Source organism: Aquarana catesbeiana, linkage group LG02 (genome assembly GCF_042186555.1).
Source record: "Aquarana catesbeiana isolate 2022-GZ linkage group LG02, ASM4218655v1, whole genome shotgun sequence".
Taxonomy (NCBI): domain Eukaryota; kingdom Metazoa; phylum Chordata; class Amphibia; order Anura; family Ranidae; genus Aquarana; species Aquarana catesbeiana.
In genome coordinates, this window is record NC_133325.1 from 81,729,385 (window position 1) to 81,755,033 (window position 25,649).

Sequence of the window (25,649 nt, forward strand, 5' to 3'; positions counted from 1 at the left end):
ACACCAAGGGCAGCAGGAGGCTTAGGCTGCTGCTGCTGTCAGTCAAACTCCTGTGAGGAGACAGCAGGGGCGTGGTTTACGGGCGCTGTGTGTGACTATGGACATACACAACCCAGCTCAGGAGCGCACGCACACGAGTGTCTTCTTAGCACCCGGATTGCCAAGGAAGAATCTAGAGAAGGGAGGAACAGACAGCGCCAGCGGGGGACTGACAAAAAAAAAAAAAACAGATAAAAGATCTTTTTGTACAATATTGTTGCACAGAGCAGATAAGTAGAACCTCTTTTTTATTTTACCCTTCCCCCCAAAAAACACAAAACAAAAACATGCACACATCCTTTAGTATCACTTTAAGAATTAGCACTAAAAATAGCACAAGGTGTCTTTTTTTGAAGTTGGCTATTTTTGCATGCTCCTGAACCTTAGGCTATATTTTTCGTCAACTACCATATTGACACAAGCCTCCTTTTTTTCTTTCTGTGCTACTTTAATGGTCTTCCTGACTCTCTTGTACATTACAGCATAAACATATTAGTGTAATAGATTTCCTATTCCTTTTTTATTGCTGAAGATATTTCAGTTAACTGAGAGGAGAGTACAAGGAGAACGAGGCCCCAATGACACACTACTTCACTCTACCTCGCCACAAATTCCTAGTAATGTTACCCTGCAGATCCCAGAACTGCTTGTAACCCCTAATGAATTTTCGTGCCAGATTGTTGAACTCCACAGATAACAACATAATTTTAAGTAATGCATGTTGGATCTGAAGACCTATTTTGAGAGAACTCTTATCCCCATCTATTCATTTTGATATCCTTATGCCAATATAAAATATAACTGACTTGGGTCTATTCTTTGAGTAGTGCAAACCTTGGGAGGACATTCACATATTTGCTACATAAAAAAATGTGCTGTTATTCATAAAAAGAACAATATTTTGACATTTGCTTAAAGTGCACATGAAGTTTGGCCGAGATATAATGCTGCAAAGTAGGAAGGTAGACAGTTGGTTTTATTTTGAAAAAGCATAGCTTTGTGTGGGGGAAAAAAAAAGTAAAACCCTAATCCAGGATAACTCCCACCCCCTCTCTAACTACAGGCAGTCCCCGGTTACGAACACAATAGGGACTATAGGTTTGTTCGTAAGTCGAAGTTGTTCGTAAGTTGCAACACTGCATTTGTAAGTGTAACTTCCGGTCAGAACACTGCGTTCGTAAGTGTAACTGCCACCTGTGCATGGATGTGGGATGTTCCAGGCACTTGTTATGTTATCTGGGGCGTAGTATGGCAGAGTGGGATGTGTTCGAAAGTGCTCGAAAGGTATCCAGGATCCGCGTGGAGCACAAGTGGCCGGCATTTGAGGCCGTTCGTAAGTAGGAGTCGTTCGTAACTCGGGTGTTCGTAACTTGCGGACTGCCTGTAATCATTTAATTATATTTAAAGAAAAACTGAAACTCCAGATTTCTTACTAAAATTGTGGTTATGTGATAGACTAGGTCTCGGTTCCTTTTTCTAGACTGCAGCGTGGGAAGGTCATACTTTGAGTGCCCATGTCACTCACATGGACATTTCCCACTGGCTGTAAGAATAGCCCATGATGCAAGGAACAGCAATAACATGCATTGTAGGCCTGGATGCAGCCTAGAGTCATTAAACTGATGCAAAAGTCTTTAAAAGTTGTTTTTTGTTTAATAAACGGGGTTTTATTTTGTTAAATATATTTAAAATGGACTTTTAACTGTTATATTGTACATGTATCTCATATCTGGTTGATGTAAAGGGAAACATTGCTTTGATAAGGAAGAGATCCATTTGCTGTTCATAATTTTTCAATAATGTCAATGTTTTAATACCTCTTTGTATTATATTAAAGATTCTGATCTAACCCTCAGCACACTCTTATACACCCTTACATTATTCAAATAAATGTTTGCATAAAATACTGAATCTTAGCTCACATATTGTTCAATATATGTTCAAGCTGGACAACCGCATCAAATCGATTTCTCTCTGTTCCAGTCCCGATTGTACTGTGAAAAATGACAAATACTTGCTCAGTTCTGATTGTGATGATCTCTCAAAGCTGCCCTGACCGGTCATGTTTCCGCCCCTCTCTCTGACACCATTATGACCTGTACGGAACTAACTATCATGCCATGGGATGTGGCCACTGGTAGGAGTTCCCACCCACCTTCCAGGAGTGGAAAGTAGAGTGAGTTAATCCCCTAAAAAAAAAAAAAAAAAATCACGCACCAGATCTTTCTACCGTGGAAGGAGACATGTTTCTAATGCCATGTACACACAGTCGGAATTTCCGACAGAAAAAGTCCGATGGGAGCTTTTCATCGTATATTCCAACCGTGTATATGCCCCATAGGACTTTTTACGTCGAAAATTAAGATGGACTTAGATAGAAAACATGTTCTATATTTTTCCGACGGAGGAAATTCCTATCGGGAAAACCGCTCTTCTGTATGCTGTTCTGACGTCCCAAAAATGACGCATGCTCTGAAGCAATTACGAGACGTCTTACGTGTTGTCCCGTCATACGTGTTGTACGTCACCACGTTCTTGACGGGCGGAATTCTGTCGGAAAAACCTTCAGAGTTTATTGCGACAGCAAAACCGGTCGTGTGTACAGGGCATAATTGTTTGTTAACTTTGTTTGATGTTAAACACTGCTATAAAAAATACAAATATTTGCTTATTGAAAAAAAAATGTTAATGTGGTGAGGGGAGCAGAAAAATGGCAGCAATGTTTTTGCAATGTTTTGAAAGAAAGCATACTCAGTATTCCTCTTCTTTTCACTTCAGCAATGTCTCATTTTCACATAAAATATCTTTTTGGTGTTGTGGTGTCCCCCACCAAGTTATAGATCCCATTTTATGGACAGAGCCGTATGATGTCATCACCAGCTTTTTTTTTTTAAAAGAAGTGTAACCCTTGACAATCTCGTGGAGCATAAAATTTGGTTCTGTTCGCTCACCTGTTCTTTGATTTTTGCATTATCTCTTATAGATGAGTCTTGATTGCATTGACAGCTGCTGGTTCTATTTCTTACAGGCCCTGTGGCCCCTTTAATCTGTTGCGTATTATCAATAATCTATGTAATGACGTGTTTTTTTTCCTGCATTGGAAGACATTCTGTTATGGTTTGACATATTGTATTTGAGAAGCTTTGCCACAATAAAATGAAGTGGAACCTTCTCAGTAAGAAATATAATCACCAATAACTGTTAGAAAAATGTTATGGCATCATTTATTTTTTACAACTAGTTCTATAAGCATCCTAGTAGGCTTTTTTTTGTGCATTATTGACCTTTCCTTTCTGTACCAAAATCAAATATATTACTTTTTTCTTTTCTTTTATGGAAATAGTGAATTTGTAATTTTTTTAGTTTTCCACATTAAACAGATCTCAGTGCATACAATGTTTTCTTGGTCCCTTTTCCATTGTAATATGTAAATACTGAGTGCTTTGTGGCTACATGTGAAACAATATTAGAATTTTCCATTATGCATCTTTTCCTTATTTATAGTTCCAGTTGCCTGCACTGTGTCAAGATGTACTCTGTATTTATATAAACCCAATATTTACTTGGCATGGCACTAATAAAACGTGAGCCTAAGCCAGGATATTAAATTATGCACCTTATTAAGTCCACGCTGAAAGTTTCTCCATGATTATATTTGTGCTGTTTGCACAGAGCGGAGTTGCATTCATTTTAATAGTGGTCTCTGCTTAGCAAATGTTGTAAAAGCATTCCATATCAGACAGTGTTTTCAGTTATTAGGCTGCAATCAGATAGTGGGAGCTCCATGTTCAGTAGACCTTGCCGAGCATATAAAAACATTGTGTACAATTATCCTTTTTTATTTAATTTAGAAAAAGTACCAGGTGAGTATTTATGGGCTTTTTGTACACTGATAAACTTCATTTTGAGCTTTGTAATCCTTCCCTTCCCCAAGTCACCACCCACCCGGCATTTTTTTTTAGTATTCCTATTATGCTGATGTCTTTGGTCTAGTCACATGATAGATGGCTTACTCTTCCCTGTTGTGCGTTCTGTAGTTGGATGGGTCCTGAATGCTATTAAACAGTCACTATGTAGCTTTGTCATTCATTAGCATGTATACAGCCACCAAACTCACCAGTTAAGAAGGGCTACAATACAGGTAGGAAAAAAAGCACTTAGTGGAACAGCTTCTTAGGGTGTACTCACACTAGCATGGCTCAACCTCTTGGGCCGGTTCCTTTGTGTAGTCTCAGGGACTGGTAAATCAAACCGCAAACCACTTGGAACAAGTGGTCCCGGGTACGGTTCACTTCTGATCCAATATGGTTTGCTGCAGTGTGAGTGCAAATCATGCCAGTACAGCTCTCTCCGTAGAGAGCTGTGTAATGAAACTGTGAGCACAGGGCTGATTAGTGTGCCCAGTAACACTTAAAAGTATTCCCTGTTTACATGGAGTACTTTGGTTCCTGACACTCTATTATTCATATGCTGTAGGATTACACTTTTACTACTGTTTAATTCGAGTGGACTTGTCTCTTGCGTATTGGTATTGTTACCTATTGTTCATTTCCTCAGTTCACCATAATTTTGTGCTCCACGTTTACACTTTCGCTTTAAGTGACTGTAAAGGCAGAAAGTTTTTTATCTTAATGCATTCTATGCATTAAGATAAAAAGCCTTCTGTGTGCAGCAGCCCCTCCAATACTTACCCGATTCCCCTGTAGATCCAGCAATGTTGCAGGAGTGTCTCGGTTGCCCGGAACTCCCCTCCTCACTGGCTGAGACAGCAGCACGGCGCCATTGGCTCCCGTTTCTGTCAATCAAAGTCAGTCAGCCAATGAGGAGTGAAAGGGGGTGGGGCCGGGATGCAGCTTCATGTCTGAATGGACATAGGGAGCTGTGGCTCGACTCAGGTGCCCCCATAGCAAGCTGCTTGCTGTGGGGGCACTCAACAGGAAGGAGGGGCCAGGAGAGCCGAAGGGGGACCCGAGAAATGGAGGATCCGGGCTGCTCTGTGCAAAACCACCACAGAGCAGGTAAGTAGAACATGTTTGTTATTTTTAACTAAAATAAAACTAGACTTTACAATCACTTTAAGCTCTTTTACGATACTGATACTTCAGTGTATTGTATTTTCTTTACTCATGATGTTAGAGCTTTGTACACCGTGTATTTTCTGAAAAATCTTAAATAAAAAGTTACTTAAAAAAAAAGATCGTGTTCCCTGGAGCACTTCCTTACAATCCAGCGGGGGAGTAGGAAGGTGGGGCAAGTGGACCCTCGCACGGTAAAATAGTCCCAATATAAGCATAGCCTTATTCCATGGATCACCAGGTACATTTGGGTCCTCCAGGCTGCTAGCTCTTTCCTTCTCATTCCCAAAACTCACTCTGAGGTTCCTGGCTATTTGATATAAAAGAGAAAAAGGTTTAGCAGATACCATTAGCCCTCCACTCTGGTTTTCTTGTCTCCAGGTTCAATGCAGCAGCCAAGTAAGGCTGGGTTCACACTATTGCGAATTAGATGCGGTTTGGCCGCGTCCAATTCGCATGTCAGGAGATTGTGACGGCTCTCTGAGTCAGTTCACACATCTCCAGAGCGGCTGCGGAGCGAATTGCACAGGAGTCCTGTGCATCTTTGGCTCCATTTCAGATCCGAATTCTGCCAAAAATTTGGACTAAAATCGGACCTAAAATGGTGAACAGGGACGCACCGGACCCCTGCTGTGAGCTGCTCCATACGGCAGTGTGAACCCAGCTTAAAAGCTTACATTTTAACAGTCACAGCATGTCAGAGCATGGAAGCATGTAATTAACAAATCTTCATGGTGTATTACTTTCTATTGAACATTGTAAGACCACAAAATGTGTGTTTAGAGAGCTACAAAGGATGATTAGGCGCCTGCTAAAGAGCAACAAATAGAAGATTGGTAATTGATGTCAGGCCCGTGGATCATAGTTGCTAGAAAATTACTCCTGGGATAAAATAACATAAGAACAAGCAGCAAAAAAATTCCATAAAAGCGCTTTTATGGATTTTTTTTTTACTGCTTATCCACATGTGTTTGATCCAGTGACTAAGAAGCTCTTCCACTAAATGCTTATTGGCCTACCTGTATTGTGGTCCAGTGTATCCATTGAGTTTGGTGGCTGAGGGATTGTTGGAACAAGCATATCCATGCTTATGATTGATGCAGCATCATACTGATTAATTCATCTGACCCAGGTGTCGGGTATAGAAGATGTAGCCATTTCCTGTATGGGTTATAAGCACAATGTTTGAAAACTCCTCAGGAAGATTTTACCCCCTTCACGGCCAAGCATTTTTTGCTATTTAGCACTGCCCTACTTTAACTGGTAATTAATAAGTAATAATATTTTTTACTTTCTTCCTATAAAACATCTCTAATGAAAAAAATCAATTTTTTTCACAAGTTTAGGCCAAAATGTATTTTGCTACATGTCTTTGGTATAAAAAAAATCCCAATAAGTGTATAAATACTGGAATTTGTATTTAATTTTATTTTTTGTTCTACTAATGGTGGTGATCAGCAACTTATAATGGGACTGCGATTGTGCAGCGGTGAAACTGACACTAACTGAAGCTGAGGGGGTGGACTGACTAACTGCCACTGACATCACCAGTGACACTAATACAGTGATCAGTGCCTATAATATACACTGTCACTGTATGACACTGGCTGGGAAAGGGTTAACATCTAGGGCAATCAAGGGGTTAAATGTGTGCCTAGCAATGTTTACTGTGTGTGCCATTTTTACTAAGCAATATGCCATTCTTTACTCCCTGCTTTGCAGGGAAAGAAAAATTGATACGTCGCAACTGTTAGTAGAGAGCCCAGTGGTTGGTAAGAGAGCCCTGTGTTGTTTACCAACACTGGGCTCTCTTCTGTCATTCGCTCTGCCAATTGGTGGGTTTCCGGCCAAAGATCAATGGCCGGAACCTACTGATCGGCTTATGCTGTAGTGAATGGCAACACAGCGTGGGGGGGCAGCATTACAAAATCACGTACATGTTTGTGATCCAGCACAACAGGGCAGCCCTGCCATAGTAGAATTGCAGTGGGTGGTCCTGAAGTGGTTAAACCCAAAAACAAAATTGTATATTGCAGCTTACCAACCCTTAAATGCAGTGGATGCATTTATTTTCTGTTTAATTTATTTAAACATTTTTCCTTTAATTTTTACCTGGTGATCTTTCCAGTAACACACTCCTGTCTTCCTGCTCTGGATGGAGGAGCAATGGTGACATCTTTGGACAGCAGCATTGTCTTTGAGAAGAAGGCAGTGTTACATGCTCTAACAGATTGAGATGAACTTGGCTGTTATATTTTTTATTTTTTCTGGGGGGGTGGGGGGGGTGGTTACTACCACCTTAAAGCCCAGTTCTGTAAAATTGGATAGAATGGGGAAGGTTTAGAACATTTCTTAGGCTTTTAATGCTATTTGTGTCTCCATTGCAGATATTCTTCTCTCAGGTATAAAATATCTGTTTCTCAGATGAAGAGATTTCCCTTTCTTCTTCTCTTTCTGAGACCTACCCCCTTTCAAAAAGTAGGTGAAATCAACCTCATGGGACACAGACAGCAATAAAAACTCTACAGTTTGTAAACCTTCCTGTTTTTTTTGTGCTTGTTGTGCCCTATATAGGAGATTTCCTTTAATTTCCTGTTTGTGTGTAACCCATCAAATAGAAAATAAGCAGAAACTTCCCAAACGAGGGCAAAGATATGAAATGTAAAGTTGGCTGAATTTCTAACTTTCCCCTACTTTATACAAAACTAATAGAAAAAAAAAGTTTTGACTGCATTTTGTAGACACACATTGTAGAGATGTTAGCCATTTAGCGCCAACAGTTTGTGCAGCGCTTTACAACATGAGGGCAGACAGTACAGTTACAATACAATTCAATACAGGAGGAATCAGAAAGACCTGCTCATTAGAGCTTACCATCTAGGAGGGAGGGTCAAATGATACAAAAGATAATAGCTGTTGGGGGAATGGTCTGATGGGGAAAGTAAATGTACAGTTGTTAGGTGGAGGCCAGATATGCTTCTCTAAAGAGAAATGTTTATGGCATCATCTAAAAGCGAGCTGAGTAGGAGATAGTCAGACAGATTGGGGTAGGGAGTTCCATAGGATAGGAGAGGCTGGGGAAAAGTCCTGGAGGCGAGCATTGTAGGAGGTGACAAGGGAACTAGAGAGCAGGAGGTCTTGGAGGGAACAAAGAGAATGAGTAGGTTGGTATTTTGAGACTAGGTTAGTGATGTAGCTGGAGGCAGAGTTGTGGATGGCTTTGTAAGTTGTTGTTAGAATTTTGAATTTAATTTGTTGGGTGAGTGGAAGCCAGTGGAGGGATTGACAGAGAGGCGGTTGCAGATGCTGAGCGATTGATAAGGTGGATGAGTCTGGCAGCAGCATTCATGATGGATTGAAGGGGGGAAAGCCTATGTAAAGGTAATCTTGTGAGGAAGGAGTTGTGGTAGTCGAGGCGAGAGATGACCAGGGAGTGAATTAGGAGCTTTGTGGTTAGGAAGGGGCGTATTTTGGAGATGTTGCGGAGGTTGAGACGGCAGGATTTGGAAAGCCATGCGATTATCTCCTCCCCAGTCCAATATATGAGGCTGTTTTTATAAAGCTGTGAATATAATAATCTGCAATGTAAACATTTTGAATAATTATTGAGAAATTGTTGCATGTTTTGTTCCTGCTTTCACTATAGAAGTGCAGGTGCAGGTATGAAATAAATGGGATTATATATCTAACAGAGTAAGTAAAAATGTATGACTGTGTAAAAATGACAGATTCACACCAGCACTGCACTACAGTGCACAACCAATGGTGTGCCATGTGAATGAGTTGCGAGGGGTAGTGCATTTCCCTTTTACAGCTTTTATATTTTTTTTTTTTTTTTTGTAACTTTATTTGAAGGGTCACAAAATGATTTTCAAGCCTCTGCACAGCAACACATTGCAAAGTGCTGCAATTCCCTCACATGTGCTGCCATAAAATTATGCCTGCAAAGTGGTGCAGCACACACCAAAAAAGCACATTGGTGTGAACAGGCCTATACAAAGCAAAGCTTTTGCCTTGTCTTTGCATTCCACCTGCATTCCACCTGCGTGGGGCAATGCTACACAATGGTGTTAAGCAATAGATTACAAGTAATATAAGTATTAAAAGTATACAAATATATGTATTATATAATAATAATTATTATACAGGATTTATATAGCGCCAACAGTTTGCGCAGCGCTTTACAACATGAAGACAGTTAAAATACAATTCAATACAGGAAAATTCAAAGGACCCTGCTCGTTAGAGCTTACAATCTAAAAGATATAAAGAGTAGAGTTATTTCCACTATTGTAATATAATAGCTGATCTAGATAGCAGTAATTCTTTTGTAAGGTAATACAATGAAAAGAACATTGTCAAATGGTAATAAAGCATATTAAAAAAAATACACTAAACCTTTATAATTGCAAAATAGGTATAACTAATGAAAAGTCAGGCAGTGAAAATGCAAAGGAAAGGGGTCCATCCTTCTATCTACCCAGGCTTACTTACAATCTCATAATGTCTTTAGCTAGTGATAGGTCAAGCTTCAGTTTATAAATACATGACTCTTCCATACTGGATATGATTAAAGTACTGAAATCATTATATTGGAACAGCTGGAGCTCAGTATTTCATTTACTCGCAAAGTAGGACTGTGGTTGAGACAAGTTCTTGCAAATGGCAAGTCTTGGCTCACACTGACATGTTTACAGTGTTGTAGTGTTCCATCCCCTGCTTGGTGGCTGCTCCACCACAGAAAAGACTGCAGCCCAGGCTCCAGAAGTGAGACATCTTATTTGGCACAACCTGCCGTGCAGCTTTGGAGTCCCAGAAAATCTGAGATAATTCCTTGTTGAACTCAGTTTATGCCTTCAAATAAATGTGCTAAAATAGAAGCTGAAAACATGGCAGCTGTGCGAAGAAAATCAATAAAGTGCATTTTGGAAAGAAACACCATAGGAATAGAAAACATAAAAGTAAAAAAAAAAAAAAAAAAAAGAAAGACATCAACCACGATTGTTTTAAAAGGTTTCAGAAAGGTTGGTGGATGCTGGCAGCAAGGATGCTTATAAAAGTATATGATTTACAATGGAATTTAAGCATGTAAATTGCAGTACCGCATGCACATTTAGTCAGGCTGCACACTTAGGCATTTGTAGTAACAAGTTTTAAAGAGGGTCTTTACTGTAAAGCTTTGCCCCACAAAAGCTAAGCAGAGGGCCAAAGACTAATTAATCAGTATTGTAAAGATATATGGGTGCAGCGCTAAACACATTTTAACATCTAGAAATATATACCATTAATCAGTGAAAAGACTTTGAAGAAAAAAAAAAAAAAATTATATAGAACTAAATTCACAAGAAACATAAATGTGAAAAAATGATACACAAATAAGAGACAAATCAAAAGTTCATATATCAAAGTATATAATAAATCCACCAGTTCTTAAACATATATTGCATAAATTCCTCCTTAACTTCATTCAAAATGCGTGAATTACAGCCTTGGCCAAAAGTTTTGAGAATTACACAAATATCAATTTTCACAAAGTCTGCTTCTTCAGTGTTTATATCTTTTTTTTCAGATGTTACTATGGTATACTGAAGTATAATTGCATAATAATAAGTTTATGCAAAGTGTCAATATTTGCAGTGTTGACCCTTCTTTTTCAAGACCTCTGCAATTCACCCGGCATGCTGTCAATCAACTTCTGGGCCACATCCTGACTGATGGCAGCCCATTCTTGCATAATCAATATTTGGAGTTTGTCAGAATTTGTGGGGTGTTTTTTTGTTCACCCACCTCTTGAGGATTGACAACAAATTTTTAATGGGATTAAAGTCTGGGGAGTTTCCTGGCCATGGACCCAAAATTTTAAAGTTTTGTCCCCCAAGCCATATAGTTATCACTTTTTCCTTATGGCAAGGTGCTTCATCATGCTGGAAAAGGCATTGTTCATCACCAAATTGTTCTTGGATGGTTGGGAGAAGTTGCTCTCGGAGGATGTTTTTGTACCTTTCTTTATTCATGGCTGTGTTCTTAGGCAAAATTGTGAGTAAGCCCACTTGGCTGAGAAGCAACCCCACTCATGAATGGTCTCAGGATGCTTTACTGTTGGCATGACACAGGACTGATGGTAGCGCTCACCTTTTCTTCTCTGGGCAAGGTTTTTTCAGGATGTCCCAAATAATCAGAAAGGGGATTCATCAGAAAAAATAACTTTACTCCAGTCCTCAGCACTCCAATAACACTACCTTTTGCAGAATATTAGTTTGTCCCTGATGTTTTTCCTGGAGAGAAGTGGCTTCTTTGCTGCCCAGCTGAATCAACTGTAGGAGACAGTCCTGGCGCTTGCTGGACTTTCTTGGATGCCCTGAAGCCTTCTTCACAACAATTAAACCCCTCTCCTTGAAGTTCTTGATGATCCAATAAATGGTTGATTCAGGTGCAATCTTAATAGCAGCAATATCCTTGCCCATGAATCCCTTTTTTGTGCAAAGCAATGATGGCTGTATGTTTTTCCTTGCAGGTAACCATGATTAACAGAGTAAGCACCACCCTCCTTTTAAAACTTCTGGCCTGTTATTCTAAAGCTGGATATACATTATACAATTTTCTTTAAATTTTTCCTTTTAGATTTACCAAAACCATATAAGATGAGGTCAAACCTAAACACTTTCAATTTGTATGCAATCAGGCAGGCCCTTTCACTACATAGTTGAAGGTAAATCTAAAGGAAATCTAACAACCAAAGTTGTATAGTGTGTATCCAGATTTACTCAATCAGCATTACCGAGTGATTTTCCAGCCTTGTCCTCATCAACACTGACACCTGTGTTAACGAGAGAATCACTGACATGATGTCAGCTGGTCCTTTTGTGGCAGGGCTGAAATACAGTGGAAATGTTTTTTTTTAGGATTAAGTTCATTTTCATGGCAAAGAGGGACTTTGCAATTCATATGATCACTCTTAATAACATTCTGGAGTATATGCAAATTGCCATCATAAAAACAGAGGCAGCAGACTTTGTGAAAATGTATATTTGTGTAATTTTGGCCAGGGCTGTACACTGTAAAAATCCACTGTGCCAAAACCACCACCAACACTCCACACTCACCAGAACATGTGGCTGTCAAAAATTATAGGCAGCAGCAGTGCTCTTTGTAACCAACCAGACAACAGCTCTTTTATGGAAGCAGTGCCTTTACAAGGATCCACTGACCAGATCTTCACGGTCCAGGGTGCATGAATATAGAGCGTGGCTGTATGGGATAGATGCTCACCAAACAGTGCCAGATATAACTTCCATAGAGTAGTATTTATTTCAGATCTCTGCATACAGTACAAAACGTAGGTTAAAAACAAACAAAAAAAATCTGCAGCACTTACAAATGTGGTCGCCACACAGAATTCATGTGGCGGAGTGATGTCAGCACTCTAAGCTCTATCCAACGCATTTCACGCTTTAGCGCATCCTCAGGGGTCCTGCACTCAAGCGTAAAATTTTCTATTTTTATTTTCTGCCTCTGTACTTATTGCTGTATTACAGATCTTTATGCAGCTGTGTGCATTGTTCAAGAGGCCTGGTAGGTGTGAATCTGTCTGCACAAAATCCAACATGCAAAGCAAAAATGGCAACCAATCAATTTATAACTAACTTTTAAATTAGGATGCACATGGATGGAACAATTTTTTCATCCCAGGGGATTTTTTTCTTGTAATTTTATATTCCTGATTGCCCTGAAAGTGTAATTAAAAAAAAAAAAAAAAAAAACTGGTGTAATAGTGTAATAAAAGGGTAACTCCACCTTTTGCATCATCTTACATACTAAATATGGGTGTAGGTATAGTCAGATACTGATGCAGAATCAGCAGTGGCACATTTGCATGGCATGGCACAGTTAATGCCTATTGAGAGTTCATATGCACTGAACTGTAAAGAAAGGGGATTCTAAAAAAATAATCACTTTCATACCTCATCATGAATTTACAGCTTTATTTCTTTTATTGTAGTCAGTGCGAAACTATTGACATGACTGATGATAAATGGATAAACAGAACCTCCAAAATGATTATAGTTGGAAATGCCATATAAAAATGCAGATTGGGTTCTGTGCGCCTGGAGATTGCTGGTAGTTGTCCACGCACTCTTGTGCTTTAATTGGCTGTCTTAGAATGGACTCTGAATATCTGAGATGCAAAGCTCTTCCATCTCTTATTAAAAGCAATCTCACAGGGATCTACAATCAGTCCAGCAAGCAATTAATTTCAAAACAAAACCTGAGATGTGCGCTTGAACTTAAAATAGTTTTCACCTCCCCTGAGTTCTTAATTACAGAAACGCTATGATCGCTGTTGTGACAGGTCGCTGAGGAGCTGCCGTTATGCTACTTTGACAGCAATCAGTCTTCCTGGATTAAATGTGAACCTTCTCTAGAGATATATATTTGAATTGCACAGCTGGATTTTAGGCTAAATATAGCAATTATTTTTGTTTTATTTGCAATGCTAAATAGGGCTGTTTAGCCTTAAAGTAGATGTACACCATTGATGGATTGACACTTAGTTTGCAAAAGCCCTGTGATACATAAAACAATTGCCATATTTTTCCTAACTAACATTTTTTTCATCCTTTGCTGCATCTCTGTGTGTTTTATCTCCTGCAACCTTTTTGCTGTGACTCCCTGTCTGTATGCACTCCAGGGATGGCTGCATGGTTTCCTGATGGAGACAACAGTATACTATACCTGTATATTAAAATGGCCACTTGTAGTCTCCATTGGAAGCCCTGGTGACAGGGTGACAACTCAGGAGCACAATTAGGAGAGAGGGACAGCAGAATGTTGTTTTAGGCTGGGTTCACACTGCCGTACGGAGCAGCTCACAGCCGGGTTCCAGTGCGTCCCTGTTCACTGCTTCAGGTCCAATTTCAGTCTGAATTTTTGGCTGAATTCAGACCTGAAATGGACCAGAAGACGCACAGGACTCCTGTGCAATTCACTTCAGAGCCACTCCAGAGATGTCTCCTGACATACAAATTGGATGCGGGTTTTTGTGAATCCAGCCTAAGTTTCTAAATAAGTACCTTCATGGCAGGATTCATTATTTTAATGAAGGTTGCTGTTTTAAATATATTGACATTTACGTTTGAATTCACATTAGCATGGTAAAGTTTGTATGAGATTTTAGTGATTGGATTTACCTATCTAAAGACAATTTTTCACAAACAGATATTTCTGCTTTTGAGTGGGGCAGGGTTTAATTGCCCATTGAGTCTATATTGTTGCCCAACATCTGGATGGAGAGATCACTCCCAATGCCAAGATGGCCTTTCAGGGTGTGCTTGGCTTTAAAGTGGAAAGGGAAAGTTACGCTTGTCTGACTACCCACCCCCCCCCCTCCTCCTCTTTACATTTTTTGGTACTTTTTGGGGGATGAGCGAGTACCTGGTTTTGACAGGTACCCGCTCCCACCTCCAGTCGGATTGTCCCAGCAACATGAACAGAAGTTCACCCTCCCCTGTCTTCCTCTGCAGCCTCCTGGGACCATTCACAAAGTGCAGCGTGGCTCATGCATATTCAGTTGCAAACCGGCTGTGAAGCCACAAGCAGTTACAGTCATAGCGAGGCCTGTTCTGAGTGTAACCTGTCCTGTTAAACCGCTGTATGGTCTTGGCCATCGTGCTGCAGCTCAGTTTCAGGATCCATCTTTATGTAGAGCAACAATTCTTTTTTTTTTCAGATCCTCAGAGAGTTCTTTGCCATGAGGTGCCATGTAGAACTTCCAGTGACCAGTATGAGAGAGTGAGAGCAATAACACCAAATTTAACACACCTGCTCTCCATTCACACCTGAGACCTTGTAACATTAACGAGTCACATGACACTAGGGAGGGAAAATGGCTAATTGGGACAATTTGGACATTTTCACTTAGGGGTGTACTCACTTTTGTTGCCAGTGGTTTAGACATTAATGGCTGTGTATTGAGTTATTTTGAGGCGACAGCAAATTTACACTATTATACAAGCTGTGCACTCACTACTCAGTATTTACAAAAATGTGAGGGGTGTACTCACTTTTGTGAGATACTGTACCTTGTTCATAGCTCCTGCAGTGTCCATTACTGCTAACATCTCTCCTTTCACCAGCTACCTTGTGGAAGTGTTTTTGACATCTGTTGGTGTGACCTGGATTACCAGTAGAATGGTTATTCCTTATGATATGCCCTGATCATATCACTCTAACCACTTCAGCCCCAGAAGATTTTACCTTCTTCCTGACCAGAGCACTTTTTACAATTTGGCACTGTGTTTAACTGACAATTGCGCAGTCATGCAATGCTGTACCCAAACAAAATTTTTGTCCTTTTTTTCCCACAAATAGAGCTTTCTTTTGGTGCTATTTGATCACCTCTGCAGTTTTTATTTTTTGCGCTATAAACAAATGTAACTGTATGGGGATAGGACTGACTAGGGGAGGAGACATATTGTTCCTACTTAGTAGGAACAAACGATATGTCTCCTCTCCCCTGACAGCACAGGGATTTGTGTGTTTACACACACAAATCCCTGTGCCTGGCTCTCGTGCACACGTTCGCGCGTGGCCAGCGGGCGATCGCAACTGCCGGTCACGCGCATCAGCCCCCTCGCTGTGCAGCGGGCGCCCTCTGGTAGCTCTTAAAGGGAACCCCATATATGTACAGGATTTTGCGCAGCGGTGCCATTGTGCCGCAGTAAATGTGTGTGAGCGGTTCGGAACCGGTTAGTGTAAATGCAATTTTACCTTTTTTTAATCATTGAGGTGTTTTTATCTGCATGATCTGGTGCCCTCTGTTTTGTGTTTCTGTGAAAAAATAATTGTACATTTTGTATAAAACTGTATTCCATTTTGTTTATGAATTGCGCAATGCACTTATTGTGCACATGGCAATAATAATGTTTTGATTGCATATTCACATTTTTTCGAGACCTTATAAGAAGGCCATATACGCATGCAAAATAGAAACACAAAATAGAGTGCACCAGATCGTGCAGATAAAAACACCTTTTAATGACTGAAAAATTGTAAAATTGCTCCTGCTTGCTATGTTACACACCTTGTTACCTTAAAGTGTTTGTAAACCTCAGTCTTGAAATCTGAACAAAGCACATACAGTATATCTGTAGTGTTTACATATTTCTCTCTGGTGCTTCCTTCTTCTGTTATCAGCATGCGTCACTTCTGACAAGTTTTTCCGACACATGAAATAAATTTGTGATAGTTAGGGAGCTCCGCACAGAACTTGTATATTCAGAACACAGCTCTGTATACTTCCTTTGCTGTGTAGAGGGGGTGTGATCCTTTTCCTCCAATGAGCTTTCACACACTGTAACTGCAACTCTCCACCCCCTCCTCTCTGCTCCTCACAGGTGTAGAAGGATTTTAACATGATTCTGCCCTTTTGAAGGGGTGTAGGAAAGAGAAAACTGCAGATACTGTAAACTAGTTAAACCTATGTGTAGGAGTCACTTCACTGGTTATATGAGAGGCTTTACAACCACTTTAAAAATACAATTGCAATAATAATGTGATTCCTACGTATAAAAAAAAAAACTTTAATTGCACCAAATAAACAGAACAGTGATTTGAAAAGATACTGAGTGTATCCTACTGCAGTAGTTATTAATTTGGAACCACTGATCAATATGAGGATAGGAGTTGCCTATCTATAACATTTTCAGAACCGTTTCTATTTTGAAAGTATAATCATTGTAGATTTTTTTTCTGCATTTTAATTTTTGTTTTTGTTATTTGAAACAGAATTGGGTGGAGAAAGCAGAAAAACAGAGTCTTTTATCCGACACCTTAGACCTGTCAGAACTTTTCCATCCGGATACATTCCTGAATGCTTTACGTCAGGAAACAGCAAGGTAAATCTGTACATTTTATGAAGTCTGTATTTGTTTAACCACCTCAATACAGGGCACTTTCACCCCCTTCCTGCCCAAGCCATTTTTCAGTTTTCAGCGCTGTCGCACTTTGAATGACAATTGCGCGGTCATGTTACACTGCACCCTTATTAAATTTTTATCATTTTTTCCCCACAAATAGAGCTTTCTTTTGGTGGTATTTGATCACATCTGTGTTTTTTATTTATTGCGCTATAAACAAAAGAAGAGGGCCAATTTTGAAAAAACACAATATTTTTTACTTTTTGCTATAATAAATATCCAATTTTTTTTTTTTTAAACAAAATTTTTCCTCAGTTTAGGCCGATATGTATTCTTCTACATATTTTTGGTAAAAAAAAAATCACGATAAGCGTATATTGATTGGTTTGCGCAAAAGTTATAGCATCTACAAAATAGGGGATAGATTTATAGCATTTTTATTCATTTATTTATTTTTTACTAGAAATGGAGGCGATCTGCGATTTTTATTGTGACAGCGATATTGCGGCGGCCATATCGGACACTTTTGACACATTTTTGGGACCATTCACATTTATACAGCGATCCGTGCTATAAAAATGCATTAATTACTGTGTAAATGTGACTGGCAGGGAAGGGGTTAACACTAGGGGGCGATCGAGGGGTTAATGTGTGTCCTAGGGAGGTAATTCTGACTGTGGGGAGATGACTGACTGGGGGAGGTGACCGATCGGTGTCCCTATGTACAAGGGACACACCATCGGTCTCCTCTCCTCTCTGACAGGACGTGGATCTTTGTTTACATACACAGATCCACGGTCCTGCTCTGTTACCCGGCAATCGAGGGTGCCCGGCGGACATCGCGGCCGCCGGGCACGCGCACCACGTCCCGAGCGACGCAGCAGGCATGCGCGCGCGTGCCCCCTAGTGGCTCGGGAGGGCGATCACGTCATATGACGTCCGCCCAGAACAAGAGCTGCCTCGTCCCGCCGTCATATGACGGTGGGCGGTAGCTTAGTGGTTAATGAGTGTAAAGCAGGAGGTTAGCAACAGGTGAAAAGTCATTTTCTGTTGTTTCAGATTTTTGCTATTGGGTGTAACAATTTGTGCAAAAAAATGCAAATGTATTGTAAAGTTTTTAGCTTGTAGCAAGGGAAGTCTGTCTGTAAAGGGTATTCCTGTTTTTTCCCGTTATTTATTCCTGTTATTTTAAGCCGCTACAAACTATTCTCTAATGAACTCTCCTTTAGAGGAGATTTCAGGATCTTCCAGATCTTTAACTTAGGGAAGTTGGCCATGATGTCCAGGCAAGAGGAATTCTAAGAATTACAGTTGGATTGGTACCAGTTGGTTGCGGTGGTATTTTTCTTATCACAGGTTCCCATAAAAACTATTTTCATTAGTTCCCAAAGAGGTTTGTTTAGTGATGTACAGTCCTCCACTCACTATGTTCATGGGAGAGTTGTAAATTGTGTGATGTCTGTGTCTGAAATCAGCCATGTTGAGAAGGACTGGATACTATGGAAGGTGCTGTCATGGATAAATCACAGAGTAGACTAGGCATATTTCAGAGACTGTGTGGGGTGAAGGGAAATCCCTCATGTGGGATCAATCACAGACCAGAGTAGGCATATGTCGGACTGTGTTCATATTTCAGACTGTGTGGGGTGAAGGGTAACCCCCCCCCATGTGGGATCACAGACCAGAGTAGGTATGCTGTATGTCAGACTGTGTGGGGTGAAGGGAACCCCTCATATGGGATCAGTGGTATATGTATATGTCAGGGTGTGTGTTCCCTACTGGAATCAATCACAGAGCAGACCAGGAATATATCAGACTGTGTGGGACTCTACTGAACATGCATGGACAGTAGAGAAACAATACATTGCAGAGAAACCCCGGGGGGGGGGGGGAACCAAGGCCAGAACTCTGTGCATAGTTAGCTGGTGGGGGGAGGGGGGTTGGGTTAAATTAGTACAGTATAGAAGGAAAGGAATCTTTGGCATGATGCCAAACATACTCCTAAATGAATATACAGTATCTCACAATAGTGAGTACACCCCTCACATTTTTGTAAGTATTTTATTATATCTTTTCATGTGACAACACTGAAGAAAAGACACTTTGCTACAATGTAAAGTAGTGTGTACAGCTTGTATAACAGTGTAAATTTGCTGTCCCCTCAAAATAACTCAACACACAGCCATTAATGTCTAAACCGCTGACAACGAAAGTGGCATCCAATTCCCATTACAGTGCCCCCCCCCGATGCAGCCGTGATATAGGGAAAAAAAAGTATGAACCATTTCACCCCCACCTGCCGCAAACAATAGCAAAGTCTTGTAGTACACAATATACAACAGCAACTGAAGCCACTTGTATAGTACTGGACCAATGGGAATTATCAGTTGACTCCCCAATCAAGCATACCAAGCGCCCTTTTAGTAAAGAAAAAAAAAGAGCACCTTTTGGGTAAATATCATGCTAAAACAGAGAAATGCTGAGTGAACAGTATAAATCTGCAACCGTATCCGAGGAGGCTAGCCAACCACCCCACACTTTATCAAACTTGGTAAAAGCTCACCATTTGGAATAAGTGGCTTTATTCATAAATGATTTCCAGGATGCTAAGGTCGGTGGAGATGTTTTCTTCCAGGACAAAATAATTAATTTCCAAGCATAAAACAATAGTGTGATGAGAATGCATATAGCTTTGGTAGTAGCTAAGGAATCCAAAAGGCTTACCAGGCATGTTTCCACAGAGATGGGGACAATAATACTAGTGATTGAACATATAGAGGTCATAGCCGGACAATCCCCAAATATATGCATAATGTCTGCATTAGGTGCGGAACAGTGCCAGCACAGAGAGTTGATCCCTATATATTTTTGCCAGTCTAGTTGGCCTAAAATAAACCTTATGTAGAAATTTATAGTGTACTAAACGGTCTCTGCATGGAATGTGTCAGATTTGGCTTTTTGTTTCTCCACATTTTTGTGTCGTACCAATACAAACAAAAGAAATAAATATGAGAAACATTTGTTATTGCAACAGTTTTCTAAGCAAAGTGGTGCATTATTTGACATAAATGCAGGGGTGCCAAAGACTGGAAATGCCAGTGGTCAATACAATTGTGTATTCAGAGAACATAGCTGTCCTCTTGCTGAATTTTATTTAGTAAAAATAAGCATACTACAGTTGTAAGCTTTCAATACATTTCTTGCGTCTTCCTTCTAACACCGCATTTTCTGTCCTACTAGAACAATGAACTGCTCAATGGATAACCTCAGATTTGTAGCATCCTGGAAAGGACGCATTCACGATGCCAAGCTCCAAGTCAAGGTAATAAAACACACAATAAACATCACACGGCACAATGAAAACGTCATGTTCAGACAAGATGGTCTGGTCATTGGTATGCAGCTCAGCTCACTACATAATAAAACTCCTTTAAAACTCCATTGTGATTTACCTTTGCCGTGTTTTCCTATTAGTCAAACAGCCCGTTGTGTTTTCCGTGTTATTTGGCATTTGCAAACAGTGCGCAGTTGTATGTGACCTCTGTAGAAGTCAACAATTAAATTAACAGCCCACGGGATGGTTTATAATGGCTGCTGTCTGGCACAATTCTGTATTATAGAATAATAAGCTTCAGAACTTTACATGTCAGCAGTTTTTCCTGCTGCAGATCTGCTTTGTATAATCACACTTATTAAAGAGGAATGGTGTAGGTCACAGCCTAAATATGGATCTGCATTAAATATTTATGAAGTATTTCATTTTGATAAGAAATACGTGGTAAACTGAAAATCATACCTCTTTTTAAATGAGTTTGTCCATTTTTTCATGGCTACTGACAAGTTAAATTACTTACCAGCACCTTGTATCTGTTTAATACCAGAGATGACATATCCATGTCCAACAGCATTCTCATACACCAAACTGCTACAATCACTTCCAAGGCCAATGCTGCATGACCCATTAGTTAAAGTGATTGTAAAGGCAAAAGGTTTTTTACTCTTAATGCATTTTATGCATTAAGATGAAAAAAACACCTGTGTGCAGCAGCCCCCCTAATACTTACCTGAGCCCATCTCTATCCAGTGATTTTGCACGAGAGGCTTGGCTGCCCAGGACTCTCATCTGCCATTGGCTTCCATTGCTTTCAAAGTCGGTGAGCCAATGAGTAGAGAGACAGGGTGGGACCTAGCCGGGGCTCCGTGTCTGAATGGACACATGGAGCTGCGGCTCAGGTCTGGTGCCCCCATAGCAAGTTGCTTGCTGTGGGGGCACTTGTCAGGAGGAGGGGCCAGGAGAGCCAAAGAAGAGGGACCCGAGAAGAGGAGGATCTGGGCTGCTCTATGCAAAACCATTACATAGGGCAAGTAAGTATAACATGTTTGTTGATTAGAAAGAGAGAAAAGCAAGACTTTACAGTCACTTTAAAGCCTTGTGGAAGAGGATAGAAACACAAGGTTAGACATAAACTATTTCAAGAAAGCTTTATCCTCTAAATCGTGCCATACATGGCTCAAATTACGACAAACCCCTGACAGGACCACCCAACTCAACAGAAGTCCTTGACTTTTGTTGAAGGAGCTGGGTAGAAAATTGTTGTCTGAATAGTGACTTTGTCAAATCAGATGCAGTCAAATAAGTATTCTGACAGCCGCGGCTGACAGAATACAATAGGTGGAAGGGGAGATTCGCCCTTCCACATTGTTTAGTATATAAGTGTATGGTCAGAACCAGGATGTATCTTTTGCATATATTGAGGCTTCCTTCAGTGAACATTGCATGTTAGAATAATAAGTAGTAGCAGAGTTATAGGCAGCAGAATTTTTAAGCAGCCCCCCATGCTACCTGTAAAAGTCAAGCTAAGTCCTTCTGACTTCTGAGCCTCCCTATTAATATAGAGAATCTTGGGAGGCAAAATGAGGTGCGGCCATATTTCTTTTTACAGAACAAGTTGAAATTTGTATATAACTCCAGCCTTAAATCAGAGACTTCTGGTATGCCCTGCCTATGAACCTTCTCAACATATGCTCAACACATATGTGTCACATAATTATTTTAATGTCTATGTTTACTGAATATTTACAGTGCATGTACTGTACGTACCAAAAACTGAGAATGTTACACATTACAGCCATATTTAGGGTGTAACATGCTCCAGCACCTCCCACCACACCTCCCTCACTCCCGTGGCCACATTCAAAATCCATGTGGCTATGCTGGTGAAGCCTGCACAGTCCCATCATTCATTCACAGCAATCTTTAAATGAAGAAACTACAAGTTCCGCTGCGGCAGATGGTGTGATGCATACCCTGCAATGTAATGGTTGGGTGTATTTACTATCATTATAGATATTCATGTTGTAAAGCGCTGCGCAAACTGTTGGCGCTATATAAATCCTGTATAATAATAATATTCCAATCTTTAAATCCCCCTGATCAGGTCTAGTCTGATCATAAAATTGTAAGCCTAGCCAAAACTTTTTTTATCTTAAAAAGGTTGTAAGCAGTTTTTTTTTTTTTTTTTTTTTTAATAATAATAAACGTTATGCTTACAATGGTATTACACTGAACAGCTCCAAACCTCTTTTTCTGGGGTCTGCGCTATAGCTCCTCTGTGCACCCCCATAGGAAGCCGCTTCATATGAAGATGCACCTGCGGGCTTGCTCCCAAACCAGGCTGTGTGCATCCATAGACACACACAGCGTGATTCGATCCTGCCCCTGCTCCCTCCTCACACAATTTGATTGACAGTAGTAAAAGCCATTGGCTCCCACTGCTGCCTCCCTGTCCTATTAGGAGAGAGGGACAGGAAAGCGCTGCTGTGGATGAGCACATCGCTGAATCAAAATAGGGCTCCGGGAAGTATAAGAGGGGTGAGGGGGCAATAAAATGTCTGGGACTGTAGGGAACGCATTAAGGCAAAAAATGTCCTGCCTTTACAACCACTTTAATCATACAGTACAGGGCACTGTGGATATTCATAAACACCCAGGTTTATAGGCTCCTACCTTTTGGTAATTGGGCACTGGCAAAGTTTTTGGACGGAACCCCCCCATGTACCCTTAAAAATACTATCCCACTCTGTGAGACCTGTGAGTTTTTTACTCATTTTACCTATGTCCTTAGGGGGTTAAGCTGTTCTCCTCTCTGAAGAAGTAACAACGAATAAACTTTAAATCCTTTATTTTTTCTACATGTCTGATGTCTGTTAGGGATGTGGCAGTTTACCTATTTGTGTCCACGGTAGCCACCCCGTGCTGACATAAAAGCTTTCTACTATAACATTAGAAGCAGTGCATCAGCATCAGTATAACCTCAGTACTTTGGAAGCAGTACCTGAACCTCACACTATGGGGATTAGCCATAATGTTGCTTTGCGTACTGTATTCTGCTTGGGTGCTCAAGTGTAGTTAGCCACAGGGTGTTATAAAGGACCATGTCTGTGGTTTATTCCTATGGTTCCCAGACCCTGAAGACCCCCTTTGGGTTATGCCTACTATAATGGATGAAGCTTGAACCTAAATAGGGACCAGCAATATGGAAAGTTAAGACAGGTCTGTCCTGGTTATGAGACCAATACTATATCTTCATAGCAGGAAGAGATATTATATCCGTTACTTGTATCAGGAAACCAGGAATGTGTTTGAGTTTATTCACTTTCAACTTGACGGTAAAAATTCCACCATTTATAACTTAGTCTCAGGTGGATGACTAAGTGTCACACACCACAGGTCGCACTTTTACCACCATTTCCATCCAGAGCCCTTAAAAGCTACACAGGCACTTCTTCCCACCTTCTTGCCACGAGGACTTTGTTACAGGATAGTTAACCCCTGTGTTGCTGTGTATCCTTCCACAGAAACACTTACCCATTTCCGCACCCTACTCCCTGATTACCCCACGGGGGAATGCCTCACAGATTACAATGTTGGAAACAAGGTGCAAGGAAACTGCGTTAAGAGAACTCAGGCAAATACTTTGCCAAAGGTTTGTAACACACTCAAACTGCTCAGAGTGACAATGCTGCTCTTGCACCAGAGCAACACCACTGGTCTCCGCATCTGATTCTAGCTCTATCTCAGGAAAGCAACAAGTGGCCTATCTGACTAAAACAGATTTCTCTGCAACTATGTCAGTCTTTTTCAGACAGTGAATGGCCTTAATACAGCCATCACTGTCCAGAGCTCAGAAGCCCTAGGTTCTCTCCCCACCTTCTCTAGTTGAGGCGGAAGTGAATCTACCTGCTGTAAAAGTAGTAGAAACAGAGGAGATTGTAGAAGGCCATGAGTGCCAGAGGAGGCTGTTGAAGATTTCTCACCCCCAGGCTCATATACACATGATACCCTAGATTCATGCAAAATGCTTGCCAATATAGGCATACTCATTTGTGCTGTCCACAAAAGCCTTGACATAGTTAAACTGTACTCATCTCCGTGTCGCCATGTCCCTTCAGGTACTAAGAAGTAGACATGTGCACACTGAAATATTCAGTTTTGGAATTTCGGTTTCGTCCGAAAAATAAATGTATTTAGTTACTCCTGAAATTCTATTTTTATTCATTCATTTTTTATTCATTTTTTTTTTTAAAATGCATTCGTACGAAGATCCAAATTATTAAAGTCGAATTTGTCAAACGAAGCAGCTAAACTGTACGACAGCACGATCATACATTTCTGGTTGAATGCCCCACCCACAAGCTATAGTAGATTCTAATGGTGTTTGACTAGTAATAATTATTAATTATTATTACTAGTCAAACACCATAATTATTCTTCTATACCCTATGGGCAGAGCATTTGACTGTAAATGTCTGCTCGTGGCAATCGTATGTTTTATAGCTGCTTCGTCGAATCTTCATTTTGAACAGTATTATACATATTTTTGATTGTATCGAATGATACGATACTTGTTTGTTTCTGTTCATTTCGAACGGTCTACCCTAACAGCCAATGGAATTGCGTTGTATTGAAATTCAAGCAGATAACTTCCTTCCTGTTCGCTCTACGCTCCTAACGGTTCTGGTTCACACTGGCGATGGCAGCATCCGACAGTGGCTCCAGGCAGTTCGACCCCATGGAGGGGAATCCTCTTTGTTTACAATCAGCCAATAACATTCATCATCATCATTTTACTTCAACCACCCAGCAGCGACCACTAACAGCTTTTTTACTATTTTCCCTATAATGGCGAATCTTTTCTCTCTATGTCGAATAATCTTGGACTAATAGAGTTAGGTTAGGCACATTCCACCGCAGGTTCGATAAACACAGATCGCTACTGTCACCATCATGTTGAATCTTCTATCTATATCGAACTGTTGTCGCAACGATACGAAAATATAATGGATGCATTAAAAATGCATTGAAATTCAGAAGAAAATGCATTCGGACGATAACGAATGCACGTCTACTAAGAAGACCTTTTTCATTCATGGACACATAGAATGGACAATTAATGATGATTGGAGTACTCCTGAAAAGATAAGATTTCCATTCTTCCAAATCATTGTTGAGCTACAGTATATCCAGTGGAAAAAGAATGAATCAACAGAGGTGGACTGTTCCCATAGTAGACCCTGTCGTGTCAGTCTTAAATAAACATCTTACTCTGCCTATATATAG

At 40.4% G+C, this 25,649-nt stretch overlaps 1 protein-coding gene across 3 annotated transcripts in view; it reads left to right on the forward strand.

Annotated features, from left to right (window-relative positions):
• The window catches only part of DYNC2H1 (dynein cytoplasmic 2 heavy chain 1), a 669,732-nt gene that overhangs the window by 632,839 nt on the left and 11,244 nt on the right, over positions 1–25,649 (forward strand). For all 3 annotated transcript variants that reach the window (XM_073613106.1, XM_073613107.1, XM_073613108.1), the window contains 2 exons: positions 16,899–17,008; positions 20,270–20,351. In XM_073613106.1, coding sequence (XP_073469207.1) covers positions 16,899–17,008; positions 20,270–20,351 — 192 coding nt within the window. The remainder of the gene's footprint in view (positions 1–16,898; positions 17,009–20,269; positions 20,352–25,649) is intronic.